The sequence below is a fragment of the Symphodus melops genome (assembly GCF_947650265.1).
Source record: "Symphodus melops genome assembly, chromosome: 1".
Taxonomy (NCBI): domain Eukaryota; kingdom Metazoa; phylum Chordata; class Actinopteri; order Labriformes; family Labridae; genus Symphodus; species Symphodus melops.
In genome coordinates, this window is record NC_136691.1 from 33591280 (window position 1) to 33607023 (window position 15744).

General features: G+C 39.6%; 1 protein-coding gene across 2 annotated transcripts; it reads left to right on the forward strand.

Moving 5' to 3' along the window:
• Positions 1-3770: 3770 nt before the first annotated feature.
• On the forward strand, positions 3771-14906 carry LOC306820671 (von Willebrand factor A domain-containing protein 5A-like). Of its 2 annotated transcripts, none has more exons than XM_079338594.1 (20): positions 3771-3992; positions 4773-4855; positions 5562-5764; positions 5849-6071; positions 7028-7194; positions 7298-7412; positions 7538-7713; positions 7798-7886; positions 7998-8142; positions 9164-9243; positions 9340-9454; positions 9585-9743; positions 9821-9924; positions 11865-12085; positions 12404-12445; positions 12560-12625; positions 13301-13351; positions 13470-13618; positions 14010-14133; positions 14241-14906. In XM_079338594.1, the coding sequence occupies exons 2-20, from the start codon at positions 4813-4815 to the stop codon at positions 14318-14320; spliced, it is 2352 nt and encodes a 783-aa protein (XP_079194720.1). In that variant the 5' UTR covers positions 3771-3992; positions 4773-4812; the 3' UTR covers positions 14321-14906. The 2 variants fall into 2 exon arrangements, with proteins under 2 accessions (XP_079194720.1, XP_079194721.1); XM_079338595.1 differs by having other exon boundaries at positions 3771-3968.
• The last annotated feature ends 838 nt before the right edge of the window (positions 14907-15744 follow it).

The window sequence follows — 15744 nt, forward strand, 5'->3', positions numbered from 1 at the left end:
GGAGAAAAGGAAGTAGAAGAAAGTGAAAGTATCTGTACAAGAACAAGAAATAGTGATAGAAGAAAATGTAGTAAAAGTAGGAATAGTAAAAGTAGAACAAGAAGTAGAAGAAAGTGAAAGTATCTGCACAAGAACAAGAAATAGTGAGAGAATAAGAAAATGTAGTAAAAGAAGAAGTGGAAGCAGAAAAAGAAGTAAAAGCAGAAGAACAAGATGTAGAAGAAGAGGAAATAGCAGAAAAAACAGTAGTAAAATTAGTACAAGAAGTAAAAGTATCTGTACAAGAACAAGAAATAGTGATAAAGAAAATTTAGTAAAAGACGTGGAAGCAGAAAATGTAGAAAAAGCAGAAGAATCAAGAAGTAAATGAGAAAGCAAAGCATTTACAGTATGAAGTTCAATGCATGTATGTGCGTGAGTGGGGGAGGGTGTTTGTGTGTGTAACTGCAATCAAGAGTTACTGCAGTCAGCTGGCAGCTTAGACTGAGAAAACGGGGGAAACATCTCCCTATTCAGTGCTTATTTTAAGGGCTAAAATGAAGAGTTGGTGGCTGAATGATGATTTTATGAGCAAGAGGAGAGGTAGCTGAACGCGTTGATGTAATTTTTATGTCTGGGATCCAAGAAATGTCGGAACTACAGCGATGTAAAAACTTACTCAATTTAATTTTCTTGAGACATTTTTCGTTTGATTTTAACATTATCGCAAATGGAGAGTTTTTTGGACCACCTGCCACTTTGAAGCTCACTGTGTCCAAACCGTTGCTCCGTTTGTCCTGATATTTTAATGTGAGTGAGAGGACGTGAGGGTAAATTTAGTCATGTGGTGTGAAAATTGTGGTCGCTAGAGCAATTTGTTCGGGAGATTTTGAAACCATCTCCCAACTCTGCCGCACTCTAGCTCTGAACATTCCACCACATACACACCCATTCAAAAACGGGGAAGACAGCAAAAAACATCACAAAACAGTTGGAGGTATAGTTTAAAAAGTATACAAGATAGCAAAACAATGTAAATGTAGTAAAAGTAGTGGAGAAACGTGTGAACGTTTTAAAGTAAAAATGAAGTCTCTACGTGGAACACAGCAACAGTTATTAGGCTGAGAAGAAGGTGAAACAGTGGAAAAAAATCCCATTCATTTCAATGGGGAAAAAATTTGTGAAAATTTGTGAAAAAAGTGAAATAACTTAAAAAGTAAAAGTAGTAAAAACGTGAAAAGATATAGCACTCATGTCCAGAACAAGCAGAACAGTATGATAGTTGAACGGTGAAAGTAACATAAACGGTTGAAGAGTGTACTTTGTGGAAACTTCGGTCACACGGTGTGGACACAAATCGAGCGACAAAAATTTGCCCCATTGAAAATGAATGGCAAAAATTCAAATCCTAGAGTGTAACTGCCAAAAAGTTCAGTTTTGGAAACATATTTGTAAATCGCCATCCTGAGGCCATTGTTGCTCGCACATACAAACAAAATATATCAAAAGAAAGCTCTGAGTGTCCTCTCACTCATAAAGCAAAAAATAAAACAATAAAATGTTTCAGTCTCCCAAGGGAGGCGTTTGATTGACAGTCACGCACCACATACACACACATTGGGCTCTCACTCTAACTGATGTCCAGAATTTCACATTTTTTACTCATGTTTTAAAATTGCCACTGTGGTCCCAGTCTGAATGCTAGATAAAAATTCAAATACATTGAAACGTGCGCTTATTTGTGCTGTCGCTCACAGTCCAAACGGATTGGTGATACCATGTTTAGTTTTTAAGATATTTGAGGTTTTGCGAGCAGTGGTAAGCCCATTCAAATACATTGATAGAATGTTCTGGCAGTTTGGCAGATCAAAGCTGAACGTCAACCAATCAGTCAGCAGCAGGTATTCACAGTTAGAGTGGTGACATCATCATTTGAGTGGGACCATAGCAGTGGGACAGAGTTCTGTCTTAGCTGTTAGCTGAGTACAGTTAAACAGTTTTACTGCAGTATAACTCAGAAACACATACACAGACGGCAACCACCCGCACAATTTCTGCTGGAATTGTCTAGATATTATTATTATTATTATTATAATTATTATTGTTTTAATATAAAGTAAAGTAGTGGACTAAAATAATGGAAGACTCATTAGATATTCTGATTCACACTCCATAGGCTACTAGTTAATGGTGGAAATGCACTAATTTATTGTTTACCAACCGCCAGAGACGAAGACGAAAGGGATAATAAAAAGAAACTCGTCCAAAACTCGTCCATGCCCCGCGAGATTACCTCATTGAAACGATTTTTGAAAAGTGATGTAACGAATTATATTGGATCAGGTGGAGTGCATGTTAAAAACAGGCTAAAAGTTTAAACTGGACTTTTAGGTGATGCAGTGCCATAGCCTAAGTTCAGTGCTTACAGTGTTACTCCAAATGTATACAGTATAATTGTCCCATCTGTATGATGACACTCAAGGACCATGTCTAGGATTCATATCCACTGAAATTATCTGCAAACCTATCTATCTCACTGCCTGCCTGCCTGCCTGCCTGCCTGTCTGTCTGTCTGTCTGTCTGTCCGTCTGTCCGTCTTTCCTGGGCTTTTATTTTGTAAGGTTTCCTTTCAGTCAAGTTTTACATGAATCCGCTTGACTTGCTCATTGTTTACCGTAAGGTCGCTAAACAATGCGCAGCACAAAACAAACGCCGGCTCACTTGACGCTGCAGTAGCGGACGCCGGCTTACTTGACAGTAGTGCTCAACGTAGTGCTCACTGTTATCTAGAGCAGGGTTTCTTAACCTTTTTGACCTTGGGGCCCAACATTTTCAGGGCAAGGTAGTCTGGGGCCCAATCGAGTGAATGGTTCTGATTTTAACTTTTGCGGTCATTTTTATTTAATAGCTATTTGTGTCACTATGTTGTAATAATGACTACTGTTCTTCATTTGTATGTTTTTTAATCAATATATCAACCTATACATGGGCTAATTATGCATAAAACCTTGCACAAGTTAAGATCATTTAATTAATTTTGCTCATATAAAACCATGTTTTAGTGCATGTTTGTCAAACAAGTAACCCAATATAAACTTAGCAACAAAAGCAATAAAATTAGGTGCTCAATGAAGTTAGGTAGATTTGGTGAAATTAAAAAGAGCATTCTGTTTTGTGTAGCGCTGCCCCCCCGTTGCTGTCATTATTTTTTCGTTTTAAGAACCTCTCCATTATGTTTCCATTCAGATTCAGGCGCCGTTTACACGGAGACGCTGTGACAGTAAGACGAAACATTTGGACGTGCGCAGTAGTCGACAACAAACAACAATGGCGGCGGCTATGTGCTTCGGCAGCTATTGGCGTTGTTTCGTCTTTTAAAACAGAACCTTGATATGGGACATCGTGTGTCGCCGCCGAAAGAGCAACGAATACTTGCGGCAAATAGTTCAACCTTTACCCAAGCACAGGGCGACCATACGCAGCGTTTAGGTAAGACCTGGGAGAGCTAGCCACTGAGGAGGATGTTGTGGAGGAAGTGGTTATACTGCTGAGTGTCGCGCGTGTCGCGTTGTAAAGTTCCACTACTTCTAACTGATGATACTGCCTCTGGTGGTCGGAGAGTATATTGCAGGCCAACGATCACGGCCCTTACGGCCCACAGATGCAAACATATTATCCCCTCGCGGCCCTGCAGGTGGCGCTCACGGCCCTTCGAAGGGCCGCGGCCCTATGGTTAAGAAACCCTGATCTAGAGGTACGTGTGTCTGGGTTGAAGCACGAACACTTTCGGCTACAGGTCCGCCCCAACAGCTGAGAGCAAAACAACATTTTTATGAGTTGAGAAAACCGACTTTCAGTTTATTTCAGTGAGTAAATACGATAATAAAAAAACAAACCTGACAAGCATGTGTAGGCGTGGTTTAAGATTGAAGTTGATCTGGACAGATGCCTTCAATAAATGATTCATTTTGTGGGACGTTCCTGTGCAGGTAGGCTACTTCCTCTTCACAGAGGTAGGTGCATTATTTATCGTGATTGAGATCTTAGGTCGAATAATCAGATGACTGTGTTGTAGGCTATAACACCTCAAAGTGTAATATTCAGGATATCAGGCTACAATTTTATTTAGATAGCCTAAAATCCCAGCTCTGAAGAATAACGAGGATGGCATTACAGTCGATAAATTACAGCCTAATGACTCTATTTGAATCAGGAAAAAAGGTACTTTAAAAAAGTATTTAAAAATACGTCTCTTCAAGGGCAGACAGATGGGTAATGAAGTTGACGGCAAAAATTGGCCAGAAAGGAATATATTATGATCAAAACACATATAATGTGTCATAAGTCGAGAGTTATGGTAAGCTTCTCTCGGTGGAGAACTAAACACGTCATCGAAAAATAAAGGAAGAACTTCCTGATAACCTGACAAACCTGATTGACTTTATATTGTTCTGCTTTTAGTTCAGTGTCACTGAGTTTATCTTCCATCCCTACAGATCAACGTTTTCTGCAGCCTCTTCATTGATATTACATAGTTTTGTATATATAAACAAAACAATCACTTAAATAAGTTTACAATATAACGTTTGTGACTGCTGCCAGCATACATTTGTTGTAAGTAAAAAAAAATCCATGAGCTCACATATCCCACATTGTGATTGACTGAACAGGATATCTTTATTGAATGTATTTACTACATTATTTTAGAAAAATGTTCAGTTTTATTAGTTGTTTGCTTTTACTAGTCATTATACTAAAGTATACAATGTATCTTTCGTGTCCTCTATTTACAGCTATAAATTGCTGTAAGCAAGTAACCTGATAACAGGAATCATGGTGAACTGTTGTGGTCTGCTTACGGTGAAAAACGAACCAGGTAGAGACCTTGGAATTCATTTCATATATAATTTGAGTTGAACCTATACAAACCTGAAGAATGACCTGTACACCTGTCCTTAGTCTGATTGTTTAAAGAAATGAGTATGTAATAACCTTAGACTGATTACTACACTAAAGAATTAGTATCTAATACATCTCTTTGCTGTTAATTCTGTTTTCATCAGTTGTATGTTTTGTTTCCTTCTGTAGATGAATAATAAGTGCTTGCCTGTTCTTCCTGTTTATCAATCAGTCTTTATTTGTATAGTGCCAATTCATAACAAGTGTTATGCGAGACACTGAACTAAAATTAGGTAAAGGACCTTATTGCTATATAACAACAAACAGCTTAATCCATCATGAGCACTTTAGCAACAATTTAGCAAAAGTTAAAGTGGCAAGAAAAAAAAAATCCTTTTAACAGTCATAAATGTTGACCAAATCCAGGTTCATGACCAAACAGTCATCTGCACATCTTGATGTGCAAGAAAGATTGTGGTTATAGAGATCTTTGTTGTGGTTATAGAGATATATACTGTGTATTCTGTGTCAAGAAGAGACTTTGAATTAAACATTTTTAGGGATAACAACGAGCTATGAAGGAATAACATTTAGCATTATCAACAACTGGTCAATATCCTCACGAACAAAGCTGCATTTGTCTTAGTGTGTGTTCATTGTGTTTCCTTCTGTTTCTTGGCCAGTTCCTCTGAAGAGTGTGGAGGTGGAGCTGGAGGTGAGGGACCATGTGGCTACAGTGGTCTCCACTCTAAGCTATGAGAACAAAGAAGACAAACCGATAGAGGCTGTTTTTGTTTTCCCTCTGCCTGGAGATGCTGCTGTCTGTCATTTCAGTGCTAAGATTGGACAGACAGAGATAGTAGCTGAAGTGAAGGAGAAACAGAAGGTAAGTTACACAGGAAGGGTTAGCCAATTGCGACATGATTTACAGTTAACACAATTTAACTTGCATGTTTAATCTGTTCTCTAGGCTCGTGAGGAGTATGATGATGCTTTGAGCTCCGGTCAGCAAGCCTTTCTATTGGAGGAGAGTGAACAAAGTCCGGACATATTCTCTCTGAGTGTAGGCAGTCTCCCACCAGGAGAGAGTGCCTCAATCAGACTGGAGTATGTCACTGAGCTAACTGTGCAGGCTGATGATGGGCTCAGGTTCTGTCTTCCAGCTGTGCTTAACCCTCGCTACCAACCTCAGGGTAAGAAAGTCAGCAAACATTTGTCAGAAACTTTAATTCTAGGTTTACATTTATTTCATTGTTTAATTGATTTTTAGCATGAAGTACAGTAGGTGTGTAAGTAAAGGCGTCCAGTTATTTTGAAAGCAGCGAGTAAGGTCATTGCGTCAGCTCTTTCAGCTTTTGTAGTTGATACATAATTTATTACAGTCAACCAATGCTGCATAAAGAATCTCCTACTGTCTGAAATAAGCTAAGTTAATCAGATAACCAATAAGTGTGGACTTCATCAGGATATTATTTAAACTCAACGTCTTCCTCGGCCAGTGGTTGGTCCTTTCTTTTTTGACATTTCTATCCTCCTTATTTGCTATTTAACATATTTTATTATGTTAACACATTATTGTAAAAATAATGTAAAGTCATTTTTACTTGTCAGCTGTGCCACTATGAAAATGCAATAATACATTAAGTCTAAAGCACATCTCAAGGTTCAAGGTTGTTTATTGTCAAATATGCTCCATGTTAAACATACAGCACAGATGAAATTGCAATCCCCCCCAACCCCAGTGCAAACCTGCAGTGCAAAAAAAGAGCACTAAAAAACTAGCAATAAAAAACAATACTATAAAACAAATAGCTTAACTAAAGACATTTTGGACAACAAATAACGAACGACAGACAATCGACAGACAAGGGCACTTGTGAGAATTTCACCATGAGGTAGTATGTGGAAATAAATTAAAGTATTAACAATATAAACAGAGTGCAGATTAGCTAAAAAAGTGAGGTAGTGCGTTGAAAGGTAGCAAATAGTGCAAATAGCATAAACAGTAAACGGTTGTGCAGAGTTTTTTAGGGTGCGTAGGCATCTATGCCAAAGCAATAAAGCAGCAGGCCTGACTGTGGACTATAAGTCTGTTTTACTTTTTTTAGCTGTTAATATAGTAACTTAATCATTTCTAAACTGTCCAAAGGAAGTGGAGGTGGCAACGTCCAAGTGACATCTCTTCCATCCTCTTTGGTGCCCTACAGCCTGGCTTTCTGTGCCCGAGTGTCATCTCCCCGTCCAGTATCTAAAATAGAGTCAAACTGTTCCCTTGATCCACCTCAGTATCTCAACGCAGAACAAACCCAAGCCACGGTAGGTAGAGCATTAATGTGTTGTGATTCTTACTTTAGCCTAAGGATAGAAAAGAAGTTATTATATATTTTTTATGTTTATAAATGTGTATTGTGGTGTACAGGTTAAGTTGGCTGCCGGGCACAAGTTTGACAGGGATGTTGAACTGCTGATCTATTACAAAGATGCCCACAAACCTACTGCTGTGGTGGAGACAGGACAGGCCTCTGCCAAACCTGGTCAGTGCAGATTGTTAATTTAAAATAAAGTACAAAGATTGCTATCATAACCCTCAATCAGATACGTTACAAATGCTGGAATAAATAGTGAAATAGTCAGAGTTATGTCATTTGTTGTATCTCAGGCACTCTGATGGGTGATCCAGTAGTGATGCTGAGTCTGTACCCTGAGTTCCCCCAGGCTGTGATGTCTTCAGTTGCTTCATGTGGAGAGTTTGTGTTCTTATTGGATCGATCTGGCAGCATGGATGCACGTTCAAACAACAGAGAGAATCCTCAGACGCGCATTGGCAGCGCAAGGGTATTGATGTATATTTGGTCAGAAAATATTATCAGGTCGTTTGCTCACACAATGGCCATTATTGTCATTGTTCTTTCCCCTTAGGATACTCTTCTCCTCCTCTTAAAGAGTTTACCATTGGGCTGCTACTTCAACATTTACAGTTTTGGGTCCCGTTTTGAACACATCTTCCCGTAAGTCCCTCCCTCAAAGTCAGTCAACGTTTTTTTTTCTGTCTTTGATGGTAATGTGTTCACATGTTGTGTGTGCTCTGGCAATGTATTTTTGTATTGATGTGATGACAGCAAGAGTGTGGAGTACAGCCAAACGACCATGGAAACTGCCTTAAAGAAAGTTGGGGAGATGGGGGCTAATCTGGGAGGAACAGAGATCCTTGAGCCCCTGAAACATATTTACAACCAGCCGTGCATCCAAAATCAACCAAGACAAGTAATATACTCATTTACACACACACAGACACACACACACACACAGACACACACACACACACACAGACACACACACACACAGACACACACAGACACAGACACACACAGATTCACATCCACACACACATATTAAACAAGTCTAACATCACTTGCCAGTAACAGTAACATACCATTTAGTCGTAACTTTGAACTAACTGGTTTGTTTAAAGTTAGCTCTTTCCATGCCTTGTTTCTTTGCACTGAATAAAACACACAAAAAACCCACTTTTCTTACAGCCAGGGGTGACATGGGCCCCACTTGAAATCTTATTGGCCACAATAGGTGCTGCCCCAAAATCCTTAACTCTGATTGGTTATTTCCCTTTCCAGAGGTGGGGCTTGTTTCCCAGTTGGGCCAGCCCAGTCCAAAAGTCTGGACACAGCCCTAGTTACAGCATCTAAAGCCTAATTTATACTTCTGCGTCAACGCCGTCGCTACACGGTCAACGTGGACCCCTATGCAGATCCTACGCAGTGGCACTACGTGCACCTCCAAAAAATCCTGACTATGCGTCGCATTGATGTGAACTGCAAGGTCTTTGATTGGTCCACTCTGAACGTCATTTCTGGCAGTTTCTTTTCCGGTCACAACGGCAATATTAAAAGTCTGTGTACGGTAAAGAAAATCGAAAGTAGCAAAAGTGCATTTTTTCATCCAGTTTCCTCAGTGAGCTAACAAGTGTGTTAAATTTACCCGCTTTCAGCCTCGATTGGTTTAGTTGTCGGACAGACCACCTCCACAATGGTCTCCTTCATCATCACTGCCCCCCAGCGGCTTGGCGGTGAATTGCGGAGCAACGTGTTCCCTCGACGCAGAACTATGAATGCTCAACGACGGCGTCGGGTCTGCGACGCAACGCAGAAGCATAAACTAGGCTTTTAGGCAGCTCTCAGAGAATGTTTTTAATGACTTGGACAATAGCTGCATGTTTCTTGCTATAATGAAATGTAACTTTAAGTGACATGTAAACTCTCTTGACTAGCTGTTTGTCTTTACTGACGGAGAAGTGGGGAACACCAAACAAGTCATAGATCTGGTGAAGAAGAATTCACATTCACACAGGTGAAGCCACAGCAACATTATCAACACTCACACAGTCAACAGAATACATCCCATGCTCTCCTGCTATGTGCTAATAACAAAACGTCTGGATTGTAGATGTTTCTCTTTTGGTATTGGAGAAGGGGCAAGCTCTGCTCTTATCAATGGGTTGGCCAAGGAAGGAGGAGGTCATGCCCAGTTCATCGCAGGGACTGACAGGTTGCAACCCAAAGTAAGATAAACATTAGACACAAAAAGCTGTCAAGTTAAGCATGGAATAAAAGATACAGTATATTTAGATAGAAAGTGTGGTTTCAAGTGAATGAGTTAATGGATTGTTTTAATGGATTTTTCCTGACAAGGTGATGCAGTCACTGCGATATGCTCTCCAACCGGCTGTGATAGACATCTCAGTCACCTGGGATTTGCCAAAGGATTTGTCTGTCACTGTCCTCTCCCCACCAATCACAGCTGTTTTCCAGGGTCAAAGGTCACTGCTTTATGCCCAACTCACTGGACAGGTAGGAGCCCACCATTTCATTTTAAAAATAACTGTTCTTTTTTCCAATAAGGTTTGTAAAACTGTAATACTTCTCAGATTTCAGAAGAAGCAGAGGGCTGTGTGACAGTGAAGTACAGCCTGGCAGGTCATCCCTCTCAGAACCAGTTTCAATTCAGTCTGAAACCAGCAGAAGACACTGGGTAAAAAGAGATCATTTTCATAACGTACATAAATGTGTCCTTACACTCAAAATGTTGATGTGATTATTCAGGTGATGAACAAACATCACATGTCTGGGTAAAAGGAAATCAGCAGCAAAAGGAGAACTACAGTGACTCACAATAAAAGTAGAACATAGGTTGGTCATACTGACAAAAGATTTCCAAAAACTCAACCTCAATTGTGGTTAAGTAACGTAAAACTTTATCTGTTCAAACACTACAAAAACAGTGTGTTTTTATTCCCAATTATGTTCTAATGAAATGGAGAGGTATTTTGAAGTATAAATAAATAAATACATTCACACACATACACAAACCCAAGCAAGAAATAGTGCAAAGCTGCCCACATTTATTTTTGTCCAATTTAACAGTACCTGTTTTCCACAGTTGATGTGCACTGCGTACATAAAGCTTTTCTGGTAGGGTTTTTTTTAACTCTCTGCTGCCCCCTGAAGGCTGCAGCACACGCAGCCATTTGCAACCTCTGATGTTAGAACACTGCACATGACTTTACTTTCAGTGAATAAAATGTCATCATATTGCTACAAATCGACCTGTCACAGTTCCTATAGATAGATAGATAGATAGATAGATAGATAGATAGATAGATAGATAGATAGATAGATACTTTATTGATGCATTCAGTAGCAGTATACAAGACATGTAGGACACAAGACATTAGTTACAATATACAACCGCTGTCCCCCTCCCTTCTCTATACAATAATCCCCCTATGTGACGAAGAGTAAACATAATTACAGATGAAACCTGTGCAATTAACATTAGACTCATGTTTGTCAAGACGAGTATGACCGGGACAGAGCTAATGAATGTGCGGCCACTCGCGTCGGTGGACAGGTGAGATGACAAACAGTTTTGCGCTGTTTATGTTTCACTGACTCTTTTCCCCCTAAGAAAGTGCATTCTGTGTATGCCCTACCAAACTGTATACAATAAGAGTGGGCCTTTTGAAAGTGGAATTAAGTTTTAAAATGATACATTCAATTCAATTTAAAAACTATATTTCAATCAGGAGAGACAAGTGATATTAAGAATGAATTTATTACAGTGAAAAAGTGATTGACAGAATGAGATTTGACAGAATGTTTTGGCGCTTGGACTCTATGGGGTGGAAGATGCGATTTAGTGATGAAGTCCTACTCGTCATTAGGATAGATCCCCCCATGGAGTCCAGACCCTGGTGGTGGAGGACTGATGATTTGATGAGACCGAGTTGGAGAAGAATTGATGGGAGTTGACTCTGCTTCTGAAGATGGCGGTGATGGGGAGGTGGAGGTGCGCACGAAGCCAGCTTGAAAGAACTAGGGAAGAAAAAGGATCATATTTAAAAGGAGAGCTGAACGATGATAGGCCGAAAACGAAGGAGGAACGCTGCGCCATTGGTTAGATGAGGTCCGGTGACAGAACAGCTGATTAACCTGCGGACAGCCCAAACTGACAGCTCGAGAATGACAGCGGAAATGAGATAGCGTGAAAAGGGTGACTGAGAAACCTGATTGTGGATCACTTAAAGTCTTCCTTACTGAACTTTCGCTATGCTTCATTTGTCCCCAGGGGGGGAATTCAAAGGCACACATAGCATTAAATGAACGACTATACAAAAAATGTAACCAAAGATACAGTGTCAACAAAAGAATAAAGTGTCAAGATGCAATGCGATATGTGCAATTAAACCATCTTGAAAGGTCCCCCCAAAAACATGCATTATTAAGTTCTTATGTTCGTTGTACTCAAGCTAAAGTAACTTGCTGATATTAACTTGTGCACACAATATATACAGTACAGTATGTTTTTTTTTATTTTGCTTTTGGGGATTTTGGGGCTCCACAGGATTCAAAGGTTAATTGCAATATTTCAGGTCTGCATACAAATGTTTTTCCTCTCTTTCTCGACTTCAGACTAACAGTCCACAAGTTGGCTGCTCAGACTCTGATTCGCTCCCTGGAGATGGAAGACAGAGAGTCCAAAGAAAAGCAGGATGAAAGTGTGAAGAAGAAGGTGGTGGAGCTCAGTGTGCAATCTGGAGTGAGCAGTGCCTTCACGGCCTTTATCGCTGTCAACAAAGGCGATGGCGAGGCGATACAAGGACCTCTGGTGCGCAGAAATATTCCAACACCCAGTGAGTCTTTCAAATATTCTATATTTTATAAGCTATCATGAAGGAGAGTCAATTCAAGACTTTACCCAAGCGTTTCATAACAAATATTAATTTGAGACAATTTACCAAAGAGCTCTTTGTTATATTGTGTTTAAAAAAAAGAACAGGTAAATGACCTGACTCTTTGTTATATTATCTACAAAGACCTAACAGTAATCCATTATGTGTATACAACTCTGCAAATCAGTGTTTTAATAGCATCTGAAAATAAGAACCAGCACTAGTACAAGCATTTTATGATTTCATGACAAATCCCAATGATCTCTCATTTTTTCTTAGTGTTCGGGTGCATTAAAAGGTCAAAATCTCGTGGTGCTCCTCGTAAGTAAAAACCTCAAAAGATATATGTCTTCTAAAGTCAAATGTCACATTTCTTCTTTGATAATTCGACTTTATTATTATTTCCTGACCTCAAGTTGTTATTTTATCTCAAAGGAATGATGGCCTGTGCAATGTCTCCACCAATTCAAATGTCATGTGATCTTTCTTTAAACAATGACGGTGAGTCAAAAGCTGAATGCAGTTAAAAACAAAAAGGGATTTCATAAGTTTAAATATATCTAAACAAAATATCAACAATTACTGGGGAATCCCCTTATCAATTATTGCAGCTTTAATGTGAAAAACCACAAGGTGTAGTAGTTGTTTTCCCTTTTGTTTGCTTTGTTAATCTTCAGAATGGGCTACACGTATAATAGCCTGACATAGGGGGTGACGTACTGCTCTTACTATTTTTAAAGTTGCCATAAAATAAAGTTTTAAAGTCATTTTGTGTTTATTCATAAAATCAAAAAGCCACATTTTCATTATACAGTCTGTTCCCTCACTCAATGGATGAAACTAAGGTATGGTCTCACAGCAAAATCAGTTTTGTTCCCTTAAACAGCACAGACTCTCTCCAAATCTCAACTGTTACTTGATGGGTCTGACTGTCAGTGAAACAGGTTTCAGGCTTTTTTCGACCCAAATAAATGTATCCTCTTTCCTGATATGGAAAACTACAGTGATTTGACCACCATCTACTCTGTTACAACTCTGAACCTGCATTTTCAGATTCTGGAGAGTTGCTCTGTTTGGGGCAGAGTGATGCTTGAGGACTGTTTATTAAAATGAAGGAATATGACAACAAAATGATGAATGTTAGGGATTTGTGAGATTATTCAACTCTCTCAACAGAATGCAAGAAGAGGCGAGGGCTGTTCCGCACGCTTAGCACACCTCAAAAAGGTAAAAGACGTCTGCAGCTCTGTTCACTCTCCATAGCTATAGAAAACGGGGATTTTATGTTAGTCTGATTAACTTTGTTATTGAGTGTTGCTTCTTTGCATGTTGATTTTCTTATCAGAACAATGCGTGCCCAGTCAGCCCCCCATGGACCCTTTGCTTCAGTTGGTCTCCCTCCAGAAGGCGTCTGGCTGCTGGGACCTAGGACCAGCTCTGGCTGCAGCACTGGGCAAGACCAGTAAAGAGGTGGAAGAGCTAAAGCCTGCATCGGTGTGTAACTGTCATAAAGAAATGTTTATATTAATGAAGGGATTGAGCTGAAAGCACATTTTCTGACATACGTATGAAGCAAGCAGAGGTGATCAAATATAAAACAACAAATAAAATAACATTGGCAAATCAGCTACACACCTGTACAAGAAAACTGATAAGGAATTAGGAACCAAAATACGAGAGGTTTTCAGGTCCTTCAGCACCCACTTTGATGCCACATACACAGAAACCAGCTGGCTGCACAATTTGCATTACAAATTCAAAAATTAGTTTGGAAGTATTAATTTTATTTTGTTCAAAACCATCTAGCAGTATGCTATCATCAACGTACACTTTTTTTCTCCTCTAATGGCTGTTCCGTCTTCTTTGTCCCCGTGTATTGAATCAGGTGAACCAGGAAGTATGGGCCACCATTCTCTCTTTGATCTGGCTTCATGGTTTCAAGATTAAAGTTCAGGAAGAGTGGGAGCTTCTGGCTATTAAGGCTGTGTCATGGCTCCGTGCACAGAACGGTAATAAGTGAAATAAAGAGTTTAGTGTAACTGGCTGCTCGTTAAACATTGCTGCTGGACCACATTAAGTTATCTAAATTGAAGTGTTTGTTTGTTTTTTCTTTCAGCATCAGCTGTGGAAGAGTGCATGGATGCTGGAAATGCACTGTTGGGTTGTAAAGTGCAGAAAGAAGCTCTGGGGCTCTGAGGCTTTCTGATACACATACAGATTTATACCATCTTACAGCCTGAACTCCATTAATATGTCACTGTTCTATCTTTGCACTATGCAATATGCACTTGATACGCTTCTTTTTCAAGAGCTCAGCTGCTGGTCCTCTTACTTTTGCCAATATTCTTCTTCTTATTGCAATCCTTGCGAGGTTGTCATTAACTAAACTGAGACTAGAACTGTGACCAGTACTACAAAGCAAGTACAACATACCAAGGATATCTTTTCATTGCAAAACACGAGACAATGTGCTAACCTGTCACAGGACAATGTTTATAAGCATGATTAGTCAATTGGTGTATTGTTAGGGTAACTCAAATCGGTGTTATTGACAAAAACCTTTACATATACAAGGAATTTGTCTTGGTGTATTGGTGCGAATGGAAAAAAACAATGCTAAAATAGGCACACTTTTTTCATTGAAAAAATCTCAAGGCACACCACCAGCCGATAATGTTAAAAAAAATGAAACTGTGTAGCCCATATTAACAATATAAAGTCATTCTCGTCAAAGTGTCTTGAATTGGTATCAAATAAACACAAATAAAAATATTTCTACTCACTCAGTGTGAAACCTGGGCTTGTTTGGATGAACACAAAGTTGATATCCTGGCAGGAATTGAAGAAAGACACAGACGAAGCTCTTCCTCAACAGCTCTCAGTCTCTCTCTGTTTTTAGTTTTTATAGCAGTCAGGCTTGAAAAGCTCACCTCACACAGATATGTCGTGGAAAATGGGAGCAATAAATAACTTTGTTTGCCAGAATAGGGAACTCCTTGGCAGTAGCCAACCAAAAACTGTCCAAAGGTAGATCTGCAAAGCTGAGCTTTAAACCACGATTTTGTCTCAGTTCAGTTAGGTCCTCCTGCTCCTGTAAAGTCATGTCCTTTCCAACAACTGATGCTGAGCTATAAGGGTCCCTAACCCAGTCAAGGCATTCAGTGAAGGCTGAAGAGAAATAAAATGACATCTTCTCCTCAAAAGTTTTCAAATGTTTAACTATTATCTCACACAATGCAGCAGTGTTAACATCTTGCCATTTCTTGGTGAGTGGAAACATTTCAAGGTTGCCAGTTTCCACATGTTGTTGCCAGAGGTGCACCTTTGAACGGAATCCATTTAATTTATCTGTACTTGTAAGCAGATTTCATTTCGGCCTTGCATTCGTGTGTTCAGTTCATTCAGGTGTTGAAAAATATCTGCCAGGTATGCCAGCCCTGCACACCACTCATCACTTGCAAGCAGCTTTGCGTCATCGGACCTCTCATTTGTCAGAAAAACTTTAAAGAGCATATTGCAGGTTAAAGACAAAACTTAACTAATCATAGGAAAATACGTTAACCATACTGTTTTTAAAGAAATTCTGAAATTAATAACCCACAGGGTCTCCTGGAGACGTT

Coding starts and splice junctions, on each gene's coding strand:
- LOC306820671 (XM_079338594.1), top strand. CDS start 4,813: ATGGTGAACTGTTGTGGTCTGCTTACGGTGAAAAACGAACCAG. Junction 7,714..7,797: donor CGCGCATTGGCAGCGCAAGG/GTATTGATGTAT, acceptor CTTTCCCCTTAG/GATACTCTTCTCCTCCTCTT. Junction 8,143..9,163: donor TCCAAAATCAACCAAGACAA/GTAATATACTCA, acceptor TCTCTTGACTAG/CTGTTTGTCTTTACTGACGG.